Source organism: Calonectris borealis, chromosome 6 (genome assembly GCF_964195595.1).
Source record: "Calonectris borealis chromosome 6, bCalBor7.hap1.2, whole genome shotgun sequence".
Lineage (NCBI taxonomy): Eukaryota > Metazoa > Chordata > Aves > Procellariiformes > Procellariidae > Calonectris > Calonectris borealis.
In genome coordinates this window covers 26,900,058-26,920,460 of record NC_134317.1, presented here as the reverse complement: position 1 = coordinate 26,920,460, position 20,403 = coordinate 26,900,058, and the positions used below count along the sequence as shown (strand labels likewise).

Sequence of the window (20,403 nt, the reverse complement as noted above, 5' to 3'; positions counted from 1 at the left end):
AATATATATCCAATTAATGTTTTTCCTGAGTAGCTTGAAAATTAAAGAAATTCAAGAAAACTATGTCTAAGAACATTATGACCTTTGACACTTTAAAAATATGTATTTGTTCTTGGAGGCTACTTACTGATGTCATTAAGCTAATAAAAAAACCCCAAAATTCTCAGATTTTTTGTCGATCTCAAGTGTAAGAACAAATCCTTAAGTGATGTGTTACTATTATATATTTTGCTGTTATAATTTCAGTCTAAGAAATAGTTTGCAGACACCTCCTCAAAGCCTTCGAGTACTTGGTGGTCTTAGAGATTCACAGTAAAGCACCCCATACCTATTACTCTGATTTTCTCTGCCTCTAGCATTCCACTTTGAAAAATGTCCTGTAAAGTGGTTTCCCCAGTTTGGCTTTCTTGTTTAGGCTGGTAAGGATTTTGAAGCAGTGCTATCCTACCTTCAAATTGATTTCTAAATCTGTCATCTTTTGACAAGCTTATTAAACTTTCTTTGAAGTGGCAATATCTACTTAGTTAACCGATTTCAGAAGTCATTATTTAAAACTTAGTTCACTTGTCTTTCCTCTTTAAGGTTAAGATTTAAAATCAAAAAAAATCTTTCTGCTCTGATACTTGGTCCAGATACCTAGTTTTACTGATTAAAACAAGGAAGCAATAAAGTTTTTAAAAATTTCCCTGGGCTCCATGGATCTGAATCTAGCTTCTGACCTGGACCTTGCTCTGTCACCAGGGAGGCAGCTCAGCCTGTTCCTGCTCTTCCCTCTCCTCCTGAGGTCAGGGTCCCTCTGATGATGGGTCGCTGGAGGGACCTAGAGGAGTCGCTCACTTTGCACTGACGTTCAGGTGGACAAACAGCACTTCGGGCAGATGGATTGAATCGCACTTTAGTGGCTCAAAACAAAAAAAGAGCTGAAATACTATATCACACTGTGCATCTGCCAACCAAGCAATTCTTCCTTCCTTACTTACTCCCAAAGTAGAACAAAAAGGGCATATCGTATTCTGCTTTCAATAGTGGCATGACAAAAGCATGGCAGAATATAGCCTTGTTTCCTCTTCTGGGGTGGATGTATTCATATGGTATCGTTCTTTCTTTTTAAATGTGATCAATATGCTCAGTTCTAGTTACTAGAAAATAATCATCATCCTTTTGTAATGGGTGGTTGTAAGAAAGGACGAAGTATCATAACTGCGCTGCTGTTAGTGATAAAATGAAGTTCCTTACTTTCTGTAGCAGTTTGCTTCACCAGGACATTCAAAAACAACCTGGAAATTTGATTTTAGAGTGTGTTGAGATTCTAGTAGTGTTATTAATAGTAGAAAATACTTAAATATAAATTTAAGTTTCACAAATATTTCATAACCACAGTATACAGGAATATTTGGAGAACAAGTTTTCATAGTATAGCACTTCTATTTTAAAAGCTATCTAGCCTTTCATTGGATTATTCAGCTTCTCCAGGGAAGCTTACATAAAATTTTAAATCTTTCCTCCAGGTTCAGTCTTTTGACCTTGAGAGTTATTTATCTAAGTGTTTGTTGCCTTTTTTTTTTCCTGAGAGAGTGAGAACTTATTTTATTCAGATATTATTCTCACCATCACCCTCCTATAATCTACGTTGTCATAATTTCACTGAGGTAATGCTAACGGCCTTTCAACTAAGCTCTGCAGACTCTTTTGTAATCCCTTGATGGAGTTTTCTTACACACACACGCGCATGCATGCATGTAGGCAAATATTTTCTTGTGGCAGTTATTCCTTGAAAAGGTGATGCATAGTTCTTTCTTAGCTTGTTAAAAGCTCCTTTATAGAAATAAAAATCTGGACTCTTTGCTTGTATTTTTCTTTTTGGTCCCTTTATAATGTGAAATTATGTTCAGGGGGTGGAATGGTCTTTACAATCAATCCTGTATTTGCGGATTGGGGAAAAGGGAGTCAGACGTTTGTGAACCTTGTAACTGTTAAATCTTTCAGTGAATCAGTTCCACCATGTAACATCCTAAGAATGTATTGAGAGCCTTTTGGGTGGCATCGAATTATGATAACCTGCATTAAAACCTTGAACATAGCACATTGCAGAATGAGATTTGTAGTACAGCCACTTCACGCTTGCAATTTCTTCTAGCTCTACAAGGCTGACATGCTCCTTGTTGTTGATGGGCATTTTGTTCCTTTGAACTTCATTTGACCTAAATTATGCAAGCAAATGAAATAGAAATGACAGAAGTAAGCTATTAAGTAGTTTTCTTACTTTTGTTCTCCTAAATGAATTTCAGTTGCATGGTGTTTGAAGATTCTGACCTGATTCTAGTAGTGCTTTATCTATTGCATGAGTAACATACAGACCAGTGGATATTCGGCTGTGATAAGAAGAAAATTGATTTCCTTGCCTGCAATCTTTTCCTCATACTGTGGACAGTCACTGGTCTGGATCAATAGACCGAAAAAATTCAGACTAGTCAGTTTATAGTTGTCAAACCTCCCACTAAATTAATACAGTAAATTGCAAAGGTTTCAGTTTTCTTCTGCTAGTGTGTCTGCAGGTTTAGCTTTGGTGAGTGTTCTGGCATCAGATTGAGAGGCAGGGATCTGCAGCTATCTGCAGGAAGAAAAAGTCTGATATCAGGGATGGAAGGAAATTTTAAAATAAGTTGTGTCCAAAGTGGGTGTAAACATATCTAATATTGATGAGATGCCTTCTGTATTTTGAAAAATAAAAGTTGCTAGGATGATGCTATTTTTCTTCTACCATATTATAATTTGAAAAGAGTGTTTCCTAACTGAATTCTTCAGGATCTCCCAGTCTCCTATACTTTTAAAACAACTTTTAAAAGTACAACGTGAAGAAAACAATTGCGTACAAACTCAAAATTTGGTCTAGTTTTAGCCTGATCTGTTTATCCTCTTCCAAAAAAGAAATGATGGGTTTTGACTTGTACTTACAGACATTCACCATCATACTCTACCTGTCCTTTTCTACAATTCATTAGCTGCAGTTTGGTCAATTTGGAAGTTGTGTTTTTCTGCTAATAAATTCTGGCATAAGCAGTTTGAGCACCCTTTTCAAGCTCTGTCAACTCCAGGAGAAACTGGAGTACAGAAGAGATGATCCAAAGTCTTACGAAACAGAAAAATAACATGCCATCTCTGTGAAGTAACACCAAACTAAAGTTGTTCTAATAGCCTGAACTTTGAAGTCCTTGAATTGGAATTTTATCTGTAATAGTAGTATTGACCTGACAACGGTGACAACTGAGGTTGCTTCAACAATATTTTTCACATGATCTAGTTAAGATGCTCTAGCTGGTACTTAGAGTGGGATTAGGTGCCTCAACCTAAGTGTCTTGTTGTTTGAGTAGCTGAGGTATCTGGGATATCCGCACCAGGCTGGTAAACCTGACAGAGGACCTGCAGCTGGAGGTCAGGCAGGACAACTGAGGACATCCCAAATTATACTGGATGCCTGTTTCTAGAACTGAATCCCCACTCATTAGGTTTGCTTCTATTTTCTTTTTCCTTTCTTTTCTTCTTCTTTTTTTTTTTTTTTTTGGGGGGGGGGGGGCGGAGTGGGAAGCAGGATTTAGTGAGGAGAAAAAGCATTAAATAAGAGAAAGTTAATTGACCTCAAGATTATGGTACCAGAAAAATGGAAAGTTAGTGAAAGTGGGGAGGGAAGAGAGGAAAGGGCTTTTTCCTAAACTAATTTTTAATGATGGTAGATACCAGGAGTCAACTGCTGTTGAATTAAGTTGGAAATCTCAGTTTAGGAAGGATAGCATTATGAGGATTGGTAGTTGATGAGATTGATTAGTCAGAATAGTCAATGAGATACTTATTCCAGCCTGCATAAACTTTACTCTGTTAAGCAGAGGAACATACTTTTATGGAAAACTGTTTAAAAAAAAAACAAAACACCACCATCCATTAATAGTTACAGTTGGATTTGCTACAGTATATTAGAATAAACATAGGTGTTTCCATCTTTGCATCAAAATAGCTCTTAACACCATTTGATCTTTTAATTTCTACATGATGATGAAACAGTATGTGTTCCAGTGCAGCAATGACTAGTGTGTCAGTAAAGTTCAAGCTATGGTCTTGTGTTATAATCCAGCTCAGAAAAAATGAGAAATATCTCAGTTATATTTACTACCACCAGAGACCATGCAGCAGAAGAGGAAGAATCCTCTTAATGGAACAGATTGTGATAGTGAGTCAGATTTTATGCTTGTTTAAAAGCCACCAGAGCAAGGGACGTAACTGTATTCCACCAAGAGGAAGGAAGATATGTTGAGAAAAATCTAACTTAGCCTTTGAAAAAAATTTTTTTTTTTCCTTTTAAGAATTCTAGCATTCCTTCCAAATCCATGGCATATCTATGTGGACTATAGATAAGCTTTGCTAAATAAGTTTTCATATTAATTACGTAGGTCTGGTTTGTTGATATTAATTATTTATATTAGTGACATTCTAGCAGAAACAAAAAGCAGTTTGAGTGAGTTTGCTGAATCCTTATGATACCCGTAAGAGGTCCGGTAGCAACAGGGCAAGGGGAAAAAGCTGTTTTCTATCCCACATAGATCCCTTCTCTGCCTACTCTTGGCTCATTCTTTCTCATTCCTTCTGGGCACCAGATGAATCTGCAGCGTCTCCTGCAGCTGCTGTGTGGCAATAAGTCCCTCCAGCAGCTGTGGAGCTTTGGCCAGACTGTCCCCGAGATGTCTGTTACATTCTGTTGTAGTGTCTGACACTTTAGCTTGCAGCCATTAGAGAAAAGTGAGTTGCAGTTGCGAGGATACCTGTTTGGCTTCTGCAGAATTGCTTTTTTCTCCATATCTATGAATCACCAGCTTATGTTCAAGTAACTCCTCTCTGCTCTTCTCCCTCGTTATTTGCATTGATAGTCCACAGAGGTTTTGGAGCTTGGGCTCTATGCAATAATAGTGCTAATCCAGTCCCTTTCCTCAACAGCCAGACCTCCCTGTACTCCAAACTCACAAATATATCATGCTAGCAGTCCACTTTTTTTTTTGGTTGGTTTTTTGTTTTGTGGTGATTTTTTGGAAAAAAGTGTTTGTCATCTGTTGGTCACGTCTAAAAGAATATCTGCTTCCTTCTGCACACTTTCTGTTTCTTATAGAAAGGTCTTTGGCTGTGATACAGGCTGGTAGGTACCATCTTGTTGTTAGGATATCATCTGATTGAAATAAACTTGTGTTTGTGCAGTGTGTTGCTCTGTGAGTAATGACTGAAGTTGGTACTGGTTTTTGGTGTCACCTGCGAAGACTCGGAAATCAAGAAAAAAACACCTTGTAGGCAGATCAGAAAAAGCAGATGTAACAGTCGGGCATTAAGAGATGCTGAAGGTCATCTTATTGCTGAATGCATTATAGCTAATAAAAATGATGTGATGATAGCGATCATCTTTTTAAAAAGCCAGAAGGCAAATTTTTGAAGTTTATGCAAGTATTACCAAATGTTAACTTTGCAAATTTGAATGAATCACTCATGCTGTCAAAAAGATAACACACCAAATAATCAATAGCATCAAATAAAAATCTACAGAACTGTCATCATCTTTTGTCAAATGTCTTACATTTTCCCTATAAATAAGACTATTTATATTGATTCTTTGGGTATGGAGGGTAGTGAAGCGGATAGGAGGTAATTAAAAGCATAAATCTCAGGAACTTGTGAAAGTAATTTTCTGTTTTGTAGACAGAACTGACAAAATGATGAAAGTTGTTAGCTCCAACATGACAGAAATATTGCACGATTATAGGGTATAGGGTTATAACGTGCTGAAAGTTCTATTCAAATAACAGCTATTTAACAGAGCTTTTAACTAAGTTTGGTTAGATATTTAAAATATGAGTTGACTTCTTATGACATGGCTGATCTTCACAGCTTTTTGATTTTTCTATGTCCTTTTCAATAGTAATCTACCTTACTATTTGGAGCAATTAGGTTTTAGAAATCCATTGAGAACAGAATTGAAAAGATAATGCATAGCTTTGGTATAACAAATATATGAACACTTCAGTTTTGCAGATTTCTTCAATTACATCTATTATTAATATCAAATGAGATAAAACTAAATTTTTCAACACCACTTCCTAATTTATCACTTCATGTAATTTTTATTAAAGTTATGATTCTAGTCTAAATTAGTCTTAATTTATATACTTCTCACATAAATATGCATACTTTTACAATATGGTTCTAACAGGTAAAATATGCGATCAAACATTTGGTAGATCTCTTACTATTTTCGGAAAGGGAGCTTTATTCTATGAGATTCAACAAGGCCAAGTGCCGCGTCCTGCACTTCGGCCACAACAACCCCATGCAACGCTACAGCCTTGGGGAAGAGTGGCTGGAAAGCTGCCCAGAGGAAAAGGACCTGGGGGTGCTGGTTGACAGCCGGCTGAACATGAGCCAGCAGTGTGCCCAGGTGGCCAAGAAGGCCAACAGCATCCTGGCCTGTATCAGAAATAGTGTGGCCAGCAGGAGTAAGGAAGTGATTGTCCCCCTGAACTCAGCAGGGAAGAGGGCTTGTTTAGTCTGGAGAAGAGGAGGCTGAGGGGAGACCTCATCGCGCTCTACAACTACCTGAAAGGAGGTTGTAGTGAGGTGGGTGTTGGTCTCTTCTCCCAAGTAACAAGCAATAGGACGGGAGGAAATGGCCTCAAGTTGCGCCAAGGGAGGTTTAGGCTGGACATTAGGAGAAATTTCTTTACTGAAAGAGTGGTCAGGCCTTGGAACAGGCTGCCCAGGGAAGTGGTAGAGTCACCATCCCTGGAAGTATTTAAAAGACATGTAGATGAGGCCCTTAGGGACATGGTTTAGTGGGCATGGTGGTGTTGGATTGACGGTTGGACTTGATGATCTTAGAGGTCTTTTCCAACCTTAATGATTCTATGATTCTATGATTTTTGTGTATTTTCAACAAAATATTTTCCATTGGAGACGACCATTGTATTGACATCAAATGAATGCAGCATTTGAGATAAAATTGCTGTTGAGAAGACTTCCCATCCAGGACGGAATTCCTGCTTTAAAAAGATGCAGTAGCAAGGGAGAAGAAATAGGAGCTATGAGCCACCATGTTCAGTTCCATTAAGTTATGGCACTCACCTGGTATTGCAGAGCTTAAGGCATGAACCCAGACTTCCCACAAGGGATACTTCAGAGTATCCCTTTATTTCTGTATTTCTCCTTCCTAATATCTGCTGCTCTACATATATTTAATCTTATATGTTAATTGTCAGACTGGATAATGTGGTAGCAGATTCAAGTATTCAGCTTAAGTGTTGGTGAGCCAATGGTCTTATTTGCATCAAGACCTATTGAAGGGCTACTTCAGCTGATCCTGAAGAAAATTGAGAAGAATCTTGATCTCACACAAATACACACTGAACCGTTAGTCAAACTTTGCATCGGGTTGTCATTGAAGGGACCTGGTAGGTTAATATTTCATCTCTTTATCTGGTAATAAATTCAGTTAATTAGTCATTCACACACCAAATAGATTCTAAAACTCTGTCACTTGTGAACTGTCAAAATGAATAGTGCTGATTTCAAATATACTGTCAGTCATTGCTCCTGAGAGCAATAATCTTCTGTAATGTTTTTTACTGCAGTCTTACCTGAATTTCAAATTTTTCTTAAAGGTAATACCGCTATCAATGAAATCTGTATAATCTGTATGTTTCCTGGTTATCTGTATCTTTCTATATATACATATCTATACATATACACATATTTAAGTTTATGCAAAGTAAAACTACTGAGGTTATTTTAAGCACTATAATATGCTAATGATATTCACATTTATTTTAGAACGCATGTTTACATGTAGAAGATGAAGATTTGCATTGTTGATGTTTTATTAGATGCAATCTAGTATATAAAGCTAACATATTGTATGTAGTCTCACAGTTTAATATCCCGATGCTTAGATTTCGAACTTAATAATTTGGAGTTGAAAGTAGCAATTAACTTTAGATTTTAAATAAAATGTAACATTTGGATCATTTGTGTGTCTCAGTGAAATATAGTTTTAAAAGAGGAAAAACTTGTCCTTTCTTATAACCAAGTCATTAATCTCTATAGCATTAAAAAAAAAAAAAAAAACATAAGGTTTAATTGGTTGGGGTTTTTTAATTACTACTTAAAGACTGTGAATGGAACTAAAAATCCACATTGCTTAAAGAGAGGATGGACATCCTCCCACCATTTTAAGGTGTAGAAATTTGAAAAACTATGGGAGAAAATTGCATATTTATTTATCTGTCAATTATATTCTTAATTATTTACAAGTGAATTCAAAATACAGCTTTTCACTAAGCCATGATCTTCTAAAGATTTAGACATATGTTTAGTGTCTTAAAATATGCATCCTGTTGATTGAAAAGTAATGCCAGGCAAATGCATAAACACTTTTGTGGAATTTGGCCTGTCAGTACAAAGGTATTTTTTTGCATTCTGGTATTTAATGGCACATTTATTGCAGCTTAAAACTTTTCCTGTTCATTAAATCTTACTAGCCAGTTCTTGACGACTTTCTGTGCTTCCTAATAAGTAGGGGGATTCCATTTTAAAATGTTACAATGTGTATATATCAAGCTAGTAGACCACAGCCAGTTTTAGAACCAAGTGGAAATTAGATTTTCCTTTTAGATAGGGAGTTCTTTCATATGAAATATTTTCTCATTCCACTTTTTTGAAAAGTGTCCTCCTTAACCTAGTAAGCATTTCATTTAAAAATCATCATAATAATAGAAGTTCAATGGTGACATTTAATTTCAATTATATAAGCAATAAATTTAACTTAATCTTTTTGAAATAAAAAATTCAATAATATTGAATTGTGGCACAGATAAATTATTTCACTGTATAATTGATTCATCCCTACAGTAAATGCAGCCTATACACTGGAATAAATTATTATGCAATTAAAAAACATCACAGCACATGAGTACAGAGAGATTCGTTAAGGTTACATATCTTTATTTTGGCTTTTCCTAACTTTTTTTATTTTCTCAAATATTGTTTTGATGATATGGAATTTGCATGAATTAGTTGTACTTAGTTTAGTTAATGTTAATGATGATCAAAAAGTACATTCAGTATCCATGTAAAATATCGCATCCCTAAGATATTTACTTTTAATTTCATTTTATATTTTATTGGAGGTTTATATTAAAACTGGCAAATTATCTTTCTTTTATACATATGACTTGTAAACCTCATGTGTTCAGAACTTCCTTTGGATTATCAGAGAAAATGAAAATAAATGTTCAGCTTCTTGTCTTAACTAAAAATGAAAATTTCATATGTCATGGCTTATTTCAAAGATATGTTTAGTGTTTGAATGAGGTATGTTACAAAACTTGTAACCTGTACTGTATTGCTGTATTTGTGTCAGAAACAAGTTTTAAATGGGACTTGGAGCAAATATGTTTGCCTTTAATCTGATACTTGTGCAATTATTTTATAAAACTAGGGTTAGTAATGATCAGGACATTAATAGTCAAAATAATTGCTACCAGTAATAATCAGAACTTGCGTTCCAATTTCCACAGCTGTCCTTTTTTCTTTTGCTTACTATGACTCCAGAAAACTCCAATGGTTTTTGTAACACAGTTACACAGAACACAGTTCCGTGTTGGTATTGCATTTTGGTTACCAAAAGGCAACTAAATCAAATTATTTATCCCACAGTGGATAATAAGCAAACTCTGAACTTCAGGTGTATCTGAAAGGGTTAGAATATAGTGCTTATATGGCTAGGAAACATTGCTTCAAGGAATGCTCCTCTAACTTCATGTTTGAAAAGAATATCTGTGTTTCTACTCATAGAACAGAGATGAGTTGAAAGAGCCTAAAAGCAAAGGTTTAACAAAATCCAGCCACTGGACATTGAAACTAGACAAATTCTGTGTAGAAATAAATGGTATGTACTTAACTGACAAAGTGAAGCACTGAAACAATTTACCAAAGGTAGATTTTCCATCCCTAGCTACTTTAAAATCAAGGCTGGACAATTTTTTTCCTCAAAGGAATATGGACTAGTGTGCTGGTTTTGGCTGAGATAGAGTTAATTTTCTTCATAGCAGCTAGTATGGGGCTATGTTTTGAATTTGTGCTGGAAACAGTGTTGATAACACAGGGATGTTTTCGTTCCTGCTGAGCAGTGCTGACACAGAGTCAAGGCCTTGTCTGCTCCTCACCCCATCCCACCAGCGAGCAGGCTGGGGGTGCACAAGAAGTTGGGAGGGGACACAGCTGGGACAGCTGACCCCAGCTGACCAAAGGGATATCCCATACCATATGACGTCATGCTCAGCGTGTAAAGCTGGGGGAGGAAAGAGGAAGAGGGGGGACATTCTGAGTGATGAGATTTGTCTTCCCAAGTAACTGTTACCCATGATGGAGCCCTGCTTTCCTGGAGATGGCTGAACACCTGTCTGCTGATGGGAAGTAGTGAATGAATTCCTTGTTTTGCTTTGCTTGCATGCACGGCTTTTGCTGCACTTATTAAACTGTCTTTGTCTCAACCCACAAGTTTTCTCACTTTTACTCTTCCAATTCCCTCCCCCATCCCACCGGGGGGAGTGAGCGAGCGGCTGGGTGGTGCTTAGTTGCCGGCTGGGCTTAAACCACGACAGTCCTTTTTGGCGCCCAACGTGGAGCTCAAAGGGTTCATGATAACAAGAGGTTTGATTGGAATGTGCTAGATTGAATTTATAGCTGTTATTGCTGTTTAGCTATTAATCGGCAGGCTTCTGTGCTTGCCATGGGCCTTGCTTGCCTTGCTGTGTATTACAGTCTAGAGCTCGTTAGAGGCTGCTTTTTGCTTTCGCTGCGTGCTGTGCTGCTGCACTGCTGATCGTCTTACCCTGCTGTGCCTGGGCGCATTTCGATCACAGCAGTGGCCACGTGCCTGGGCTGGCAGGTGGCCAGGGCACCGCTGCTGTTTCTGTGCTGCCGTACTGGACAGACTGGAGCTCTGGTGTGAACTCGAGTCGAAAGAACTGTGGCCTGTGGATAAGTCCACACGGGAGCAGGACACCCCGAAGCGTCTGTGGCCATGGATAAGCCCGTGCCAGCGCAGGTACATCTCGAAGCGTCTGTGGCCGTGGTTGTGTCTGTGCCTCAGCAGGTATACCTCTGAAGGAATTGTGGCCCAAGGATAAGTCCATACTGGAGAAGGTACACCTTGAAGCATCTATGGCACTTATCTGTGGATATGTCCATGCTGCAGCAGGTCCACCTTGAAGCATCAGTGGCTGTGCATGAGGTCATGCTGGAGCACCTCAAAGCATGTGGCCACGGATAAGCCCACCACAGAGCAGGTACACCCCTGGAGGGACGGCAGCCATGGGTATGGCCGTGTTGGAGAAGGTGTACCTCTGAAGGGACTGTGGCTGTGGGTAAGGCCACGCTTCAGCAGGTGTATCTCTGAAGGCATTGTGGCCCATGGAGAAGGCCACGCTGGAACAGGTGCACCTCAAAGCGACTGTGGCTGTGGATAAGTCGGTGCCGCAGCAGGTATACCCCTGGAGAGACTGTGGCTCCACTTGGAGCAGGTACACCCCTAAGGGTCTGCAGTCTGTGGATAAGTCCAAGGCGGAGCAGGGGCAAGATGGGGAGTTCATTGCAATGTTAAAACCTATGGTCTGGTCCAAAGGGACCAGGGGTGGAGATTGTAATGGATATACCTTTAAATTGTTGTAACCCATGATTTGACTTGCATGTTATAGGAATTACTATAGCAGGAACCACCTGAACAAGTCTTACAAGAAGCAGTGCAAGTGCAGCAGTGACCCGAACTGAGCTGGCTTTGGTGCCCAATAATTCCACGCAACACACCACCTCTCCTGTCCTGAGTGACCACCATAACAGATGGAGCCCAAAGTCATGGACTAAATGAACTCAATGGACATTTTGTGGACATTTGTGGACATTTAACAGACATTTCACAGGGGTATCCATAGACTAAGGGAATGATACCTGTGTATTGTATCGAAGGAAGGTGGTGGGTAATGAGGATGTATTGGATAGTGTGGGACCTGAGCATGACATAAATGGTACGGAATAAGGGATGGAGAATGTGCTGGTTTGGGCTGGGATAGAGTTAATTTTCTTCACAGTAGCTTGTATGGTGCTATGTTTTGGATTTGTTCCAGAAACAGCGTTGATAGCTCAGGCCTTTTCTGCTTCTCACACAACCAGACGGTTTTGGAAAAGGCTTGTTTGTTCTCAGTAGGTCTCATGCACACTATATGAGGATTGAATGAAGGGAATCAAAGACTGTAGTAGGTTATTACTGATATTGCAGGCATTATTATTGCAAATATCAGCAGAAAGACCTATTATCAAGGAATGGACTTACTGAGTCTTTCTCTTGAGTGCACTTATGTCTCTTATGTTATAGCTTTGGCCCTAGGCAGCGTATGATCCTATCAACAGCACACACATGCAGAGCATAGAGTTCAAATATTTAAAGGGACATCAACTTGAGAATGCTTGAGTGGGAAATCTTGTACTTGCTATTATTTAAAGTTAGAAGTATTGGAACAGAAAGGGTGTATATACACTTCAATTTTTAGCTTCACTTTTTGTACACTGTAACGTGTGAATAGCTTATTTAATTTTGTTGATGGTGAACACTCCTTTCAGTGCATCATGTAGCAACAGCAAAGCTTGAGAGAAATGGACAAAACCCAGCAAGGGTGGAGAGAGACAGGATGAGACTCCTGTGCCTGCATAAGGCCCATCGACATAACAGGGTGCAAAACAGATCTGTGCTCCTCTACCCACATTCAGAACTGAAGAGGTCCAACCCAGAAGTTGACAAGTGTGCCTTTAAGTAGTGCACGCAGTAGTAGTGGTATAGCTGTTTAGTTGTTTCTTTATAATCCTTAAATTGTGTTTGTACATGTGTTCATATTTCAAAGGTTTTAAAATCAAGAAATAGTTTAATAGCAATCGATGAGGAGACTCTACTGTTTATAATAAAGTTTTTTAAAAAATCTCAATTTCAAATTAATTCAAAGAAAAACTTATCTAGCAGCCTTTCTTACTGAATGCTTGCTTACTGAAATCGCCTATAAAAGAAAAGATGCAGCCACAACATGTCACATACACTATCCTTTCGAGGTGGAAAGCACTGCGTTTCACAGGGTGTATAATCATTTAAGAAGCTTCGGTGTGTACGAACTTCACTCCTCTATTTTAGCAGCAATTCTCCATCAGTTTTAACAGTGCATATAATTTTTGTGAGGACTCCAACGCACTGTTTATTCTCGTGTTGGGTCCAGCTGTTTCTACTCTTCACTTACACTCTACCATCTGATAAAACTGTTATTACATGCTGTCCCAGGGTGACTGTATTGTAATGCCTATTTCTGCTGATCTTAAAACGGTTTTCCTCGTTATGGCAGCAGTCTTTATGGAATTCAAACATCTTAGATGTTATAGTTGCTTTTTATAAAAAGCATGAGACTTGTTTCATGGCTCGCTTCATTTAACACAGTGAACTAAATAAAATAGTCCTAATCAATTGAAGAGAGAGAATGTGTTTTTGTGTGAACATAGTAAAAGTTTACTTGCACTGATATTTTTATATGCCAGGTGCCAAGGTGTGGTCATCCGGTGACATGAAGCATGCTTTCTCTGAGTGTTTTCCTTTGAAATAAACTACAATATTAACTTTTTTAGTTAATATGTAACCTTCAATAGAGGCGCCTAGTAGTATGTCTGAAATAATTTTTTTAAATGATGTTTGGAAAGACTAATAATACAAAGCTATTGCTGAATAGTATAATGTTATGAAAATAGACTGTTTTGTATAAAATTATGTTTCTTACCCATTTTTGGTAAATTAATTTCTTAAGAAGTCAAGAAAAACATTTAAATTCATTAGCTGAAATTTCCAAGCTTTGGTGTTTGTATTAAGCGTGTAGTTCCTTAGTTTTGCACCTAACAAAGTGGCCTGATTTGTCAAGGCAGCTGGTTATGTAGAGTCAGGAACAATAATGGGGACTCTAAATCACTGAAAAAATGGGCATTTATTTAGGTGTCTAGCTTTAGCTGTTCAACTTCAAAAACACTGACCTAGTTTCTGAAGATAGTTTTGAGTCAAAGGTGAAGTAAACGTTACATCTCAGTACATATTTCTATTGTTCTGTTTGGGCAGACCAAAAAGAGTACATTAGATATAAAGCACTTTAGTCAAAAAAAAAAAAAAAAAAAAAAAAAAAAAAAAGACCATAAATATAAGCTCCTCTCCTTCCTGTCATTCAGGTTCCAATTTTCCAAGTCTTTGGAAAAAATTATTCAAGGCAATTTATGAAACAATCAAGACTTGATTGTTAAGTATTTCGTTTTCTGTGTTTTACTTGGGTCTACTGAAGTTTATAGGTATGGTGTTTCTTTATTTTAACCCTTCTTGCTTGATCTAATAGTGAAGTCATACTGTCATTAATGCCTGTTTCAATTGCTGTTAGTGTAATGACAAAAATACTTTATGACTTTTGTACTAGATCAAACAGAAGGAAAAAATGGATTATTTGCTCATGTTACAGCATGGTACATTTTTCTAACTACAAGCAATAAAGACGAGGGAACACTACATGAAAATTGAGAAGCATCTTTCTCAGTTGGATGTGCTTACATTTGTAGTGTTTTAAATCTTGAAGCACCATGGAAGCAAAGAATTACATTAGGAGTGACAAAGCATTATGTAATCTCAAAACCTCTTTTTCCGAGTTACTGAAAACATGTACCATTCATTAAAATCCTGTCGTTTGAATATATAAGAAATTACATGTAAGTAAGTTCTTATATAAAAACTGTTAGTATAAAGCTACTGAAGTTTTCTAGGTGGAATAATATGGTGGCTACTATTGAAAATCAGTTTTCTGCCTTGTGTCATCCATTGTGTTATACAGAAGTACAGAAAAAAGTGAGCCTGATTTGTTCTCCTTTGTAGAGCCAGGCCGAGGCCCACTACAAAGGAAGTAAACATGCCAAGAAGGTCAAAGCACTAGAGGCAACGAAAAATAAACCCAAAGTTGGTTCTTCCAAGGACAGCGCAAAGGCTAACACAAGCTGCTGCACCACGCCAGTCACAGCCAACATCTCTGACAAATCAGGTCAATGAAAACTTTTTGTTCTATGCATTCTTTATTTTCTCCTTTTTTGGTGTTTGTACGAGAGAATCTGGTTGCATGACAGTGATCCATAAATCATGTTTTCTAAACTATTTACTATGCTTTCTTGTACAGAATTGATTGGTTTTGATATTATCAAAGTGCTTTTTCACATTTGTGAAACATCTGGTGTCCCTGAATGCTAAAGTCTGGGTTTTTTTAAACTTGTGAAATTTACTCTTATAAAGCATGGATGTTGTTCATACAGCAATAATATTGGATGGATGTGGGTGGAGGGGCAAGTCTGAGATGTATGTATTTAGCTGAACCACAAGAAACCTTTGTAAGAAATTTTTCCTTTCTGAATAGGATAATATTGCTCAAACAAGAAAACACACCTACAGAAATGTAGTGAAGCCTCATGGCCTGGGTATTTCCTGACTTCCACAGCTCATTAGTGCTTCAGCATCACTTCTTTTTTTTTTTTTTCCCCATATTAGTAATCTCAGGAAGATCAGTAACACTAATTGCGGTGGAGTTGCTTGAGTCTCTTTCTGCTCTGTCAGTGTTGTGTTACTGAATGAAACGGGAGAATTTCCTGAGCTTGCTGACAGTCTGAAATACTGTACTTGTTATCCAGGAGGAAGCACCTACTGGGGGTTACCCAACTGTTGCTCTGATAGACTGCTTCTGATAAATGTGCTTCTGCCTTGGTAGCCATTTATTATCCCCTTCACCAGAGCTGAGCTTGACTGAGATGCCGTAAGGTGAATGACACAGACAGTTCTCTGACACACCCACCAAAAAAAAAAAATATCCGTATCAGTGGCTATTTGTCATCCCGCTCTCTTCACAGCAGCACCAAAACCGTCTTTATCTGTGTCCTTAGCAATGACAATGGGTCCCAAATTTTGTGTTGATTCCCCTAGCAAATCTCATTTTATGTTTGAGAGAGATAATATGAATCCAAGTAGCATCTTCAGGTAGACAAGCCATGTTACTATGAAACAGTAGCAAACTACCATTGATCTAAATAAAATGTGGACTATTGAATGGAAAGAGATTTAAAATATTTGATAAATATTTCACTCTGAAATATCAAAAATAGCTTTGGTTAAAATAGCTTACTGCTCCAGGTGTACACTGTAAGAACTCAGACAACTGCTTAAATAAGATATCAGTTAAAACTTTAGAGGATTTATCATGTTAAGAATGCATTCTGTGATAATGTAATTGTATAATGCCCTTCCACGCCTATGCCAAAGGCTGAGGGCCAAATAACAAAAGTTTCAGCATCTTTTACAAACTCCATTATGTCTTCCATAAGTCTGGATCTGTCTCGTGTTTCCTTTGCCAGACTATGAGATCTGTCCCTGACTTAATTTTCTTCTTCTCTGTGCAATGTACCTAAAATCATTCATGCATCTACATTCAGTTTTTGATAAAATAATCTAACCAATGACAAGGGAAGCCTGCTCTTGATATTTTTATATTGCCCTGTTTTGACAGTGTGTCATTTTATGCTATTAATTACTCCGCACAAATTAGACAGATTACCATCTGTGTCTGTTGGATTATACCACTGCAAGTGTTTCTACATTAAAAATAAATCACAGTGGCGATTTAGTTAAACACCTTCTTCCCATTAGAACAGTGGGATTCTCTGTGAAGGGGAGGCTCCTCAGAGCCTGTTACTGCTCTACAGGAGATTGCGTGTGGGATGTTTGAGAGAACAAAAACCTGAACCTGGAGTGGCAAATTCTCCGTACACTCAGGGAATGCTGGTCGCAGAGTTGGGGAATGGTTTGGAGATCCAGGCTATGGACTTGAAACCAAACCTTAATTTTGTTTAGCTACACTTTCCCTTACAGAGGCTATTGTTCATCTGTTCTTTAACCTATGTTTAGCTCTTTAACATAATGCTTATTGCAGCTAGAGCAATCACTACATTGCTTCTGGGAATCAGTGGTGGGGGGGTTTTTTGCCTTGGAACAAATTAACTGATACCATTTTTTTCTGAATATTTTAACACAGCTTTCATTCTCTGAGAAATGGATTATTACTATATATTAACTGTATAGGTATATTTTAGGTTTTTTTAAAAGATTTCTAATACTAAGAGTTTCAGTTCATGTGTGTATTTGTGGTCTTGGTTTTCTGATTTCCTGAGGAAATGAGACTTACGGTCACATCATCTATCCTTATGTCTGTTATTCTCTGGCCCTGTCTTCACAACTTTGACTGTATTGCCTAGTGTCAAAAAAATTCATGAGATAAAGAGGTTTTAATGAAGCTCCTATAAGTTTGATGAAAATTGGCACCTGGGTAGAAGCGAAGCCTTTACTTATGGTCCATCCTCAGAGATGCTACTGTGTGAGCTCTGTTTTGCTTGGCCTGCTGACTGGCCAGGCACTATGTTTGCCTTCAGGACAGGGGATTTGAGAGTGTGTATGTGTGGTATGGGTCTGAAAAAATTACATTAGAAGGACATAAGGTAGGGGCTAAATGGAATCAAGGAAAGGAATTAAATTCCACTGCTTGTGGAGCTGTTGTTTAACCATTGTACTTTGGAGGATTGCTAAGTTCCTGAGAAATGTTCATCAAGAAACACGTTATTCCTGGTGTCCTTTTCTTGAGTATGGAAGAGGAGAATGAGAAGCTAAACAGAGAAGACAGTTTTAAGCTCTTGTGTTCCTTTGTTATCTGCTGTACTCCACTGGTATTAGTGCAGAATGGGTAGGGAGTATTACAGTAAACTGATAAACTGAATTTACTATTCTTTTATATAGGTCTGCTAATAAGAGGACAAAACAGGCACGACTAGCAGCCTTTTTGATGTGCTCTCATTTTAAGTGACATAATGATGAATGATCTGGAGCTCTCCAGACTGAACCGTTGCTATATATTGAACTAAAATGTCAAATGCTACAGAGCCATGTCTTCTGTGGGTCAGACATAGCATGAGATCCAAAACACTTATTTATCAGAAGTCACTATTGTAGTAGTAACAGGAAAAATAATTTCGCTGTTAGCTCAGCTTGTGTGATGAATCTATCAAAGGCAAAACCCAAATTCATCCAGTCCTTATTTTCCAAAACTTATGATGCAGTGGTCTCTCTACAGCCGTTCCTTTCAACTTAAGAAGTGTGGCTGCTGGTAGAGCTACAGAAGTTAAATTAATCTTTAAGGTCCTTTGGGAAATTTCCAGAAGAGCATGGGCTCTTGCAGACAAAAGTGGCCTCAGCCGAATGGAAAGGGGTGATTCTGGAACCCGGTCTGAGCATGACGATGCCCAAGTTGTGAGAGAGTGGTCTTCCCTGCTGATGTTAATAATGCATTATGACTCAGAAATGACTTTTCTAAATTGATCATCAGCGAACATAATAATAAAGCCATAGTACTGTAATGCTGAGTTGGCTACAACCTCAGGTAAGTGGATATTGATGAGTTGGATTGCACAAGTTTTGCATCCTAACATGATTAGGCTACTATGTGATCTTATTTTCTAAGCGCACAACTCTTCACCATTTAGAAAATAGTTGTTTATTAGTACTTGTAAGTACCACTATCCTATCCTGTTCACTATTTCTGCAGACAGGAAGAAAACGCCACAGATGATATGTGACAAGGTTGTTGTTCCTGTACCACTTGTTGGGTCATGTCTGCTTGTCCTGATAAGTATTTGCAGATTGGAGATGTCCATAGGGGACCCTTTCATAACCTGTCTCCCACACAGTTTCTCTAACCACCCAGGAAAAGTCTAGTAATGGCTATCGAACAGTTTCATATGCTAGGAAACCACTACTGTGGCACTGCAAGCTTTTTTGTAGCTGCTTTGAGACATGGTTACAGAACAGCAGCGTTAACAGCACTGGGAGCTGCTCTTTCATGTGGCGCAAAGGTTCCCTTCCCTCCCTGTGGAAGCCCAGGATTTTCAGGATGGCTTCATACAGAAGTATACATATATGTATGGCATTGCTTTAGAAAAGGGCAGGGGTAGCAACCAGTACATAACACAGTTTAGAATATTTAGAGTGTGTTTTAAATATAGCTCTGAGAATGCAATAGAAGACTGTGTCTGTGATCCCAGGTTAGCATAGTCTAGATGCTTACAGTGATGAGTCTTTTAGGAATGCATATGATAATAACTGGATTGAAATGTCACTGTTTACTTATCAAGCAAAGAGGAATTCTTTGATCATACTTCCAAATCAAAATAAATAGTTCAAAATGAAGCGGGCAGATGATGTGGTATCACCTTCTTTGCATTTTGCTTTGATACAAAAATCAGGAAGTAAATGCAACTGTTTTAAACTACTCAAAAGAGTCAAAACCAGGTTTCAGATTATAAAAGTAAGACCTTTTTTTTTTTTTCTGTCTTTGATCCATTCAGTATGTGCTCTATTTCCTTTGTGCCAGTGAGAGCTGTTTGTGAAATGATAGGATTGGGCATTTCAGTCCTCATTCAAATAAGATCAGAAGGCTCTGCTACTTGGGACTTAGTAGGTACAGATAAACCCTTTGGATGCTCTAAGAAAACTCCTTTTTGCTCAGCTGGTACGGGGATAGGCAACATTACACACCTAACTAGGCCAAATTCTAGACCCCATTTCAAATCTTGACCCCTCTTCCTACTGCTTTGTTCTGTAGCCGTGTCTCAGGGCAGCTCAACAAGCAGTTCACAGGGTCATGGTGATGGTATTCCAGCATATGAATCAGTCCTATGCTGATCTGCTGTGTATGGCAAGGACGGCAGAAAAGGAACGCGACTGGAACGTTGTTTGCCAGCTTCTCGATCCTAAGCGGGCCCTGTAAGAGTTATTCCAGTCATTACAGCTTGTATAACTAAAACCAGCTGGAGGTTGTTCTGAGAAACGTTGTCATGCTAGAGTACGGTACAGTGTCTGACACCAAATGGGCTAGCTCACATTTTGAAAACAGCCTAGACATGGTGATGGACCTAATAAATGCCACTTGATGTCATGTAGACATATGGTAATTAGTTGACCCATTAGACAGGACTGGCAACTGCAAGCTTTACCAGACTTAGAAAAGTTGACCTTGAGGTCTTGTCTGTGGGTTTTAGTTCATTAAGGGCCTTCTGTGGGTGCTTTGACAACAAAACTGAGTGTTTTTTCCTTTTATTCCTAAAGTAGAGTGCAACATGTTGAATCACATTTACTCAGTAAGATTACGATGGGTTGGATTTCTCCAGTGTCTCAATTACCAG

General features: G+C 38.3%; 1 protein-coding gene across 1 annotated transcript in view; it reads left to right on the top strand.

The window, feature by feature from the left end:
• The window catches only part of ZNF385B (zinc finger protein 385B), a 136,841-nt gene that overhangs the window by 97,017 nt on the left and 19,421 nt on the right, over positions 1–20,403 (top strand). Inside the window, exon 4 of the mRNA XM_075153357.1 lies at positions 15,014–15,176. Within this exon, the coding sequence (XP_075009458.1) occupies positions 15,014–15,176 (163 nt within the window). The remainder of the gene's footprint in view (positions 1–15,013; positions 15,177–20,403) is intronic.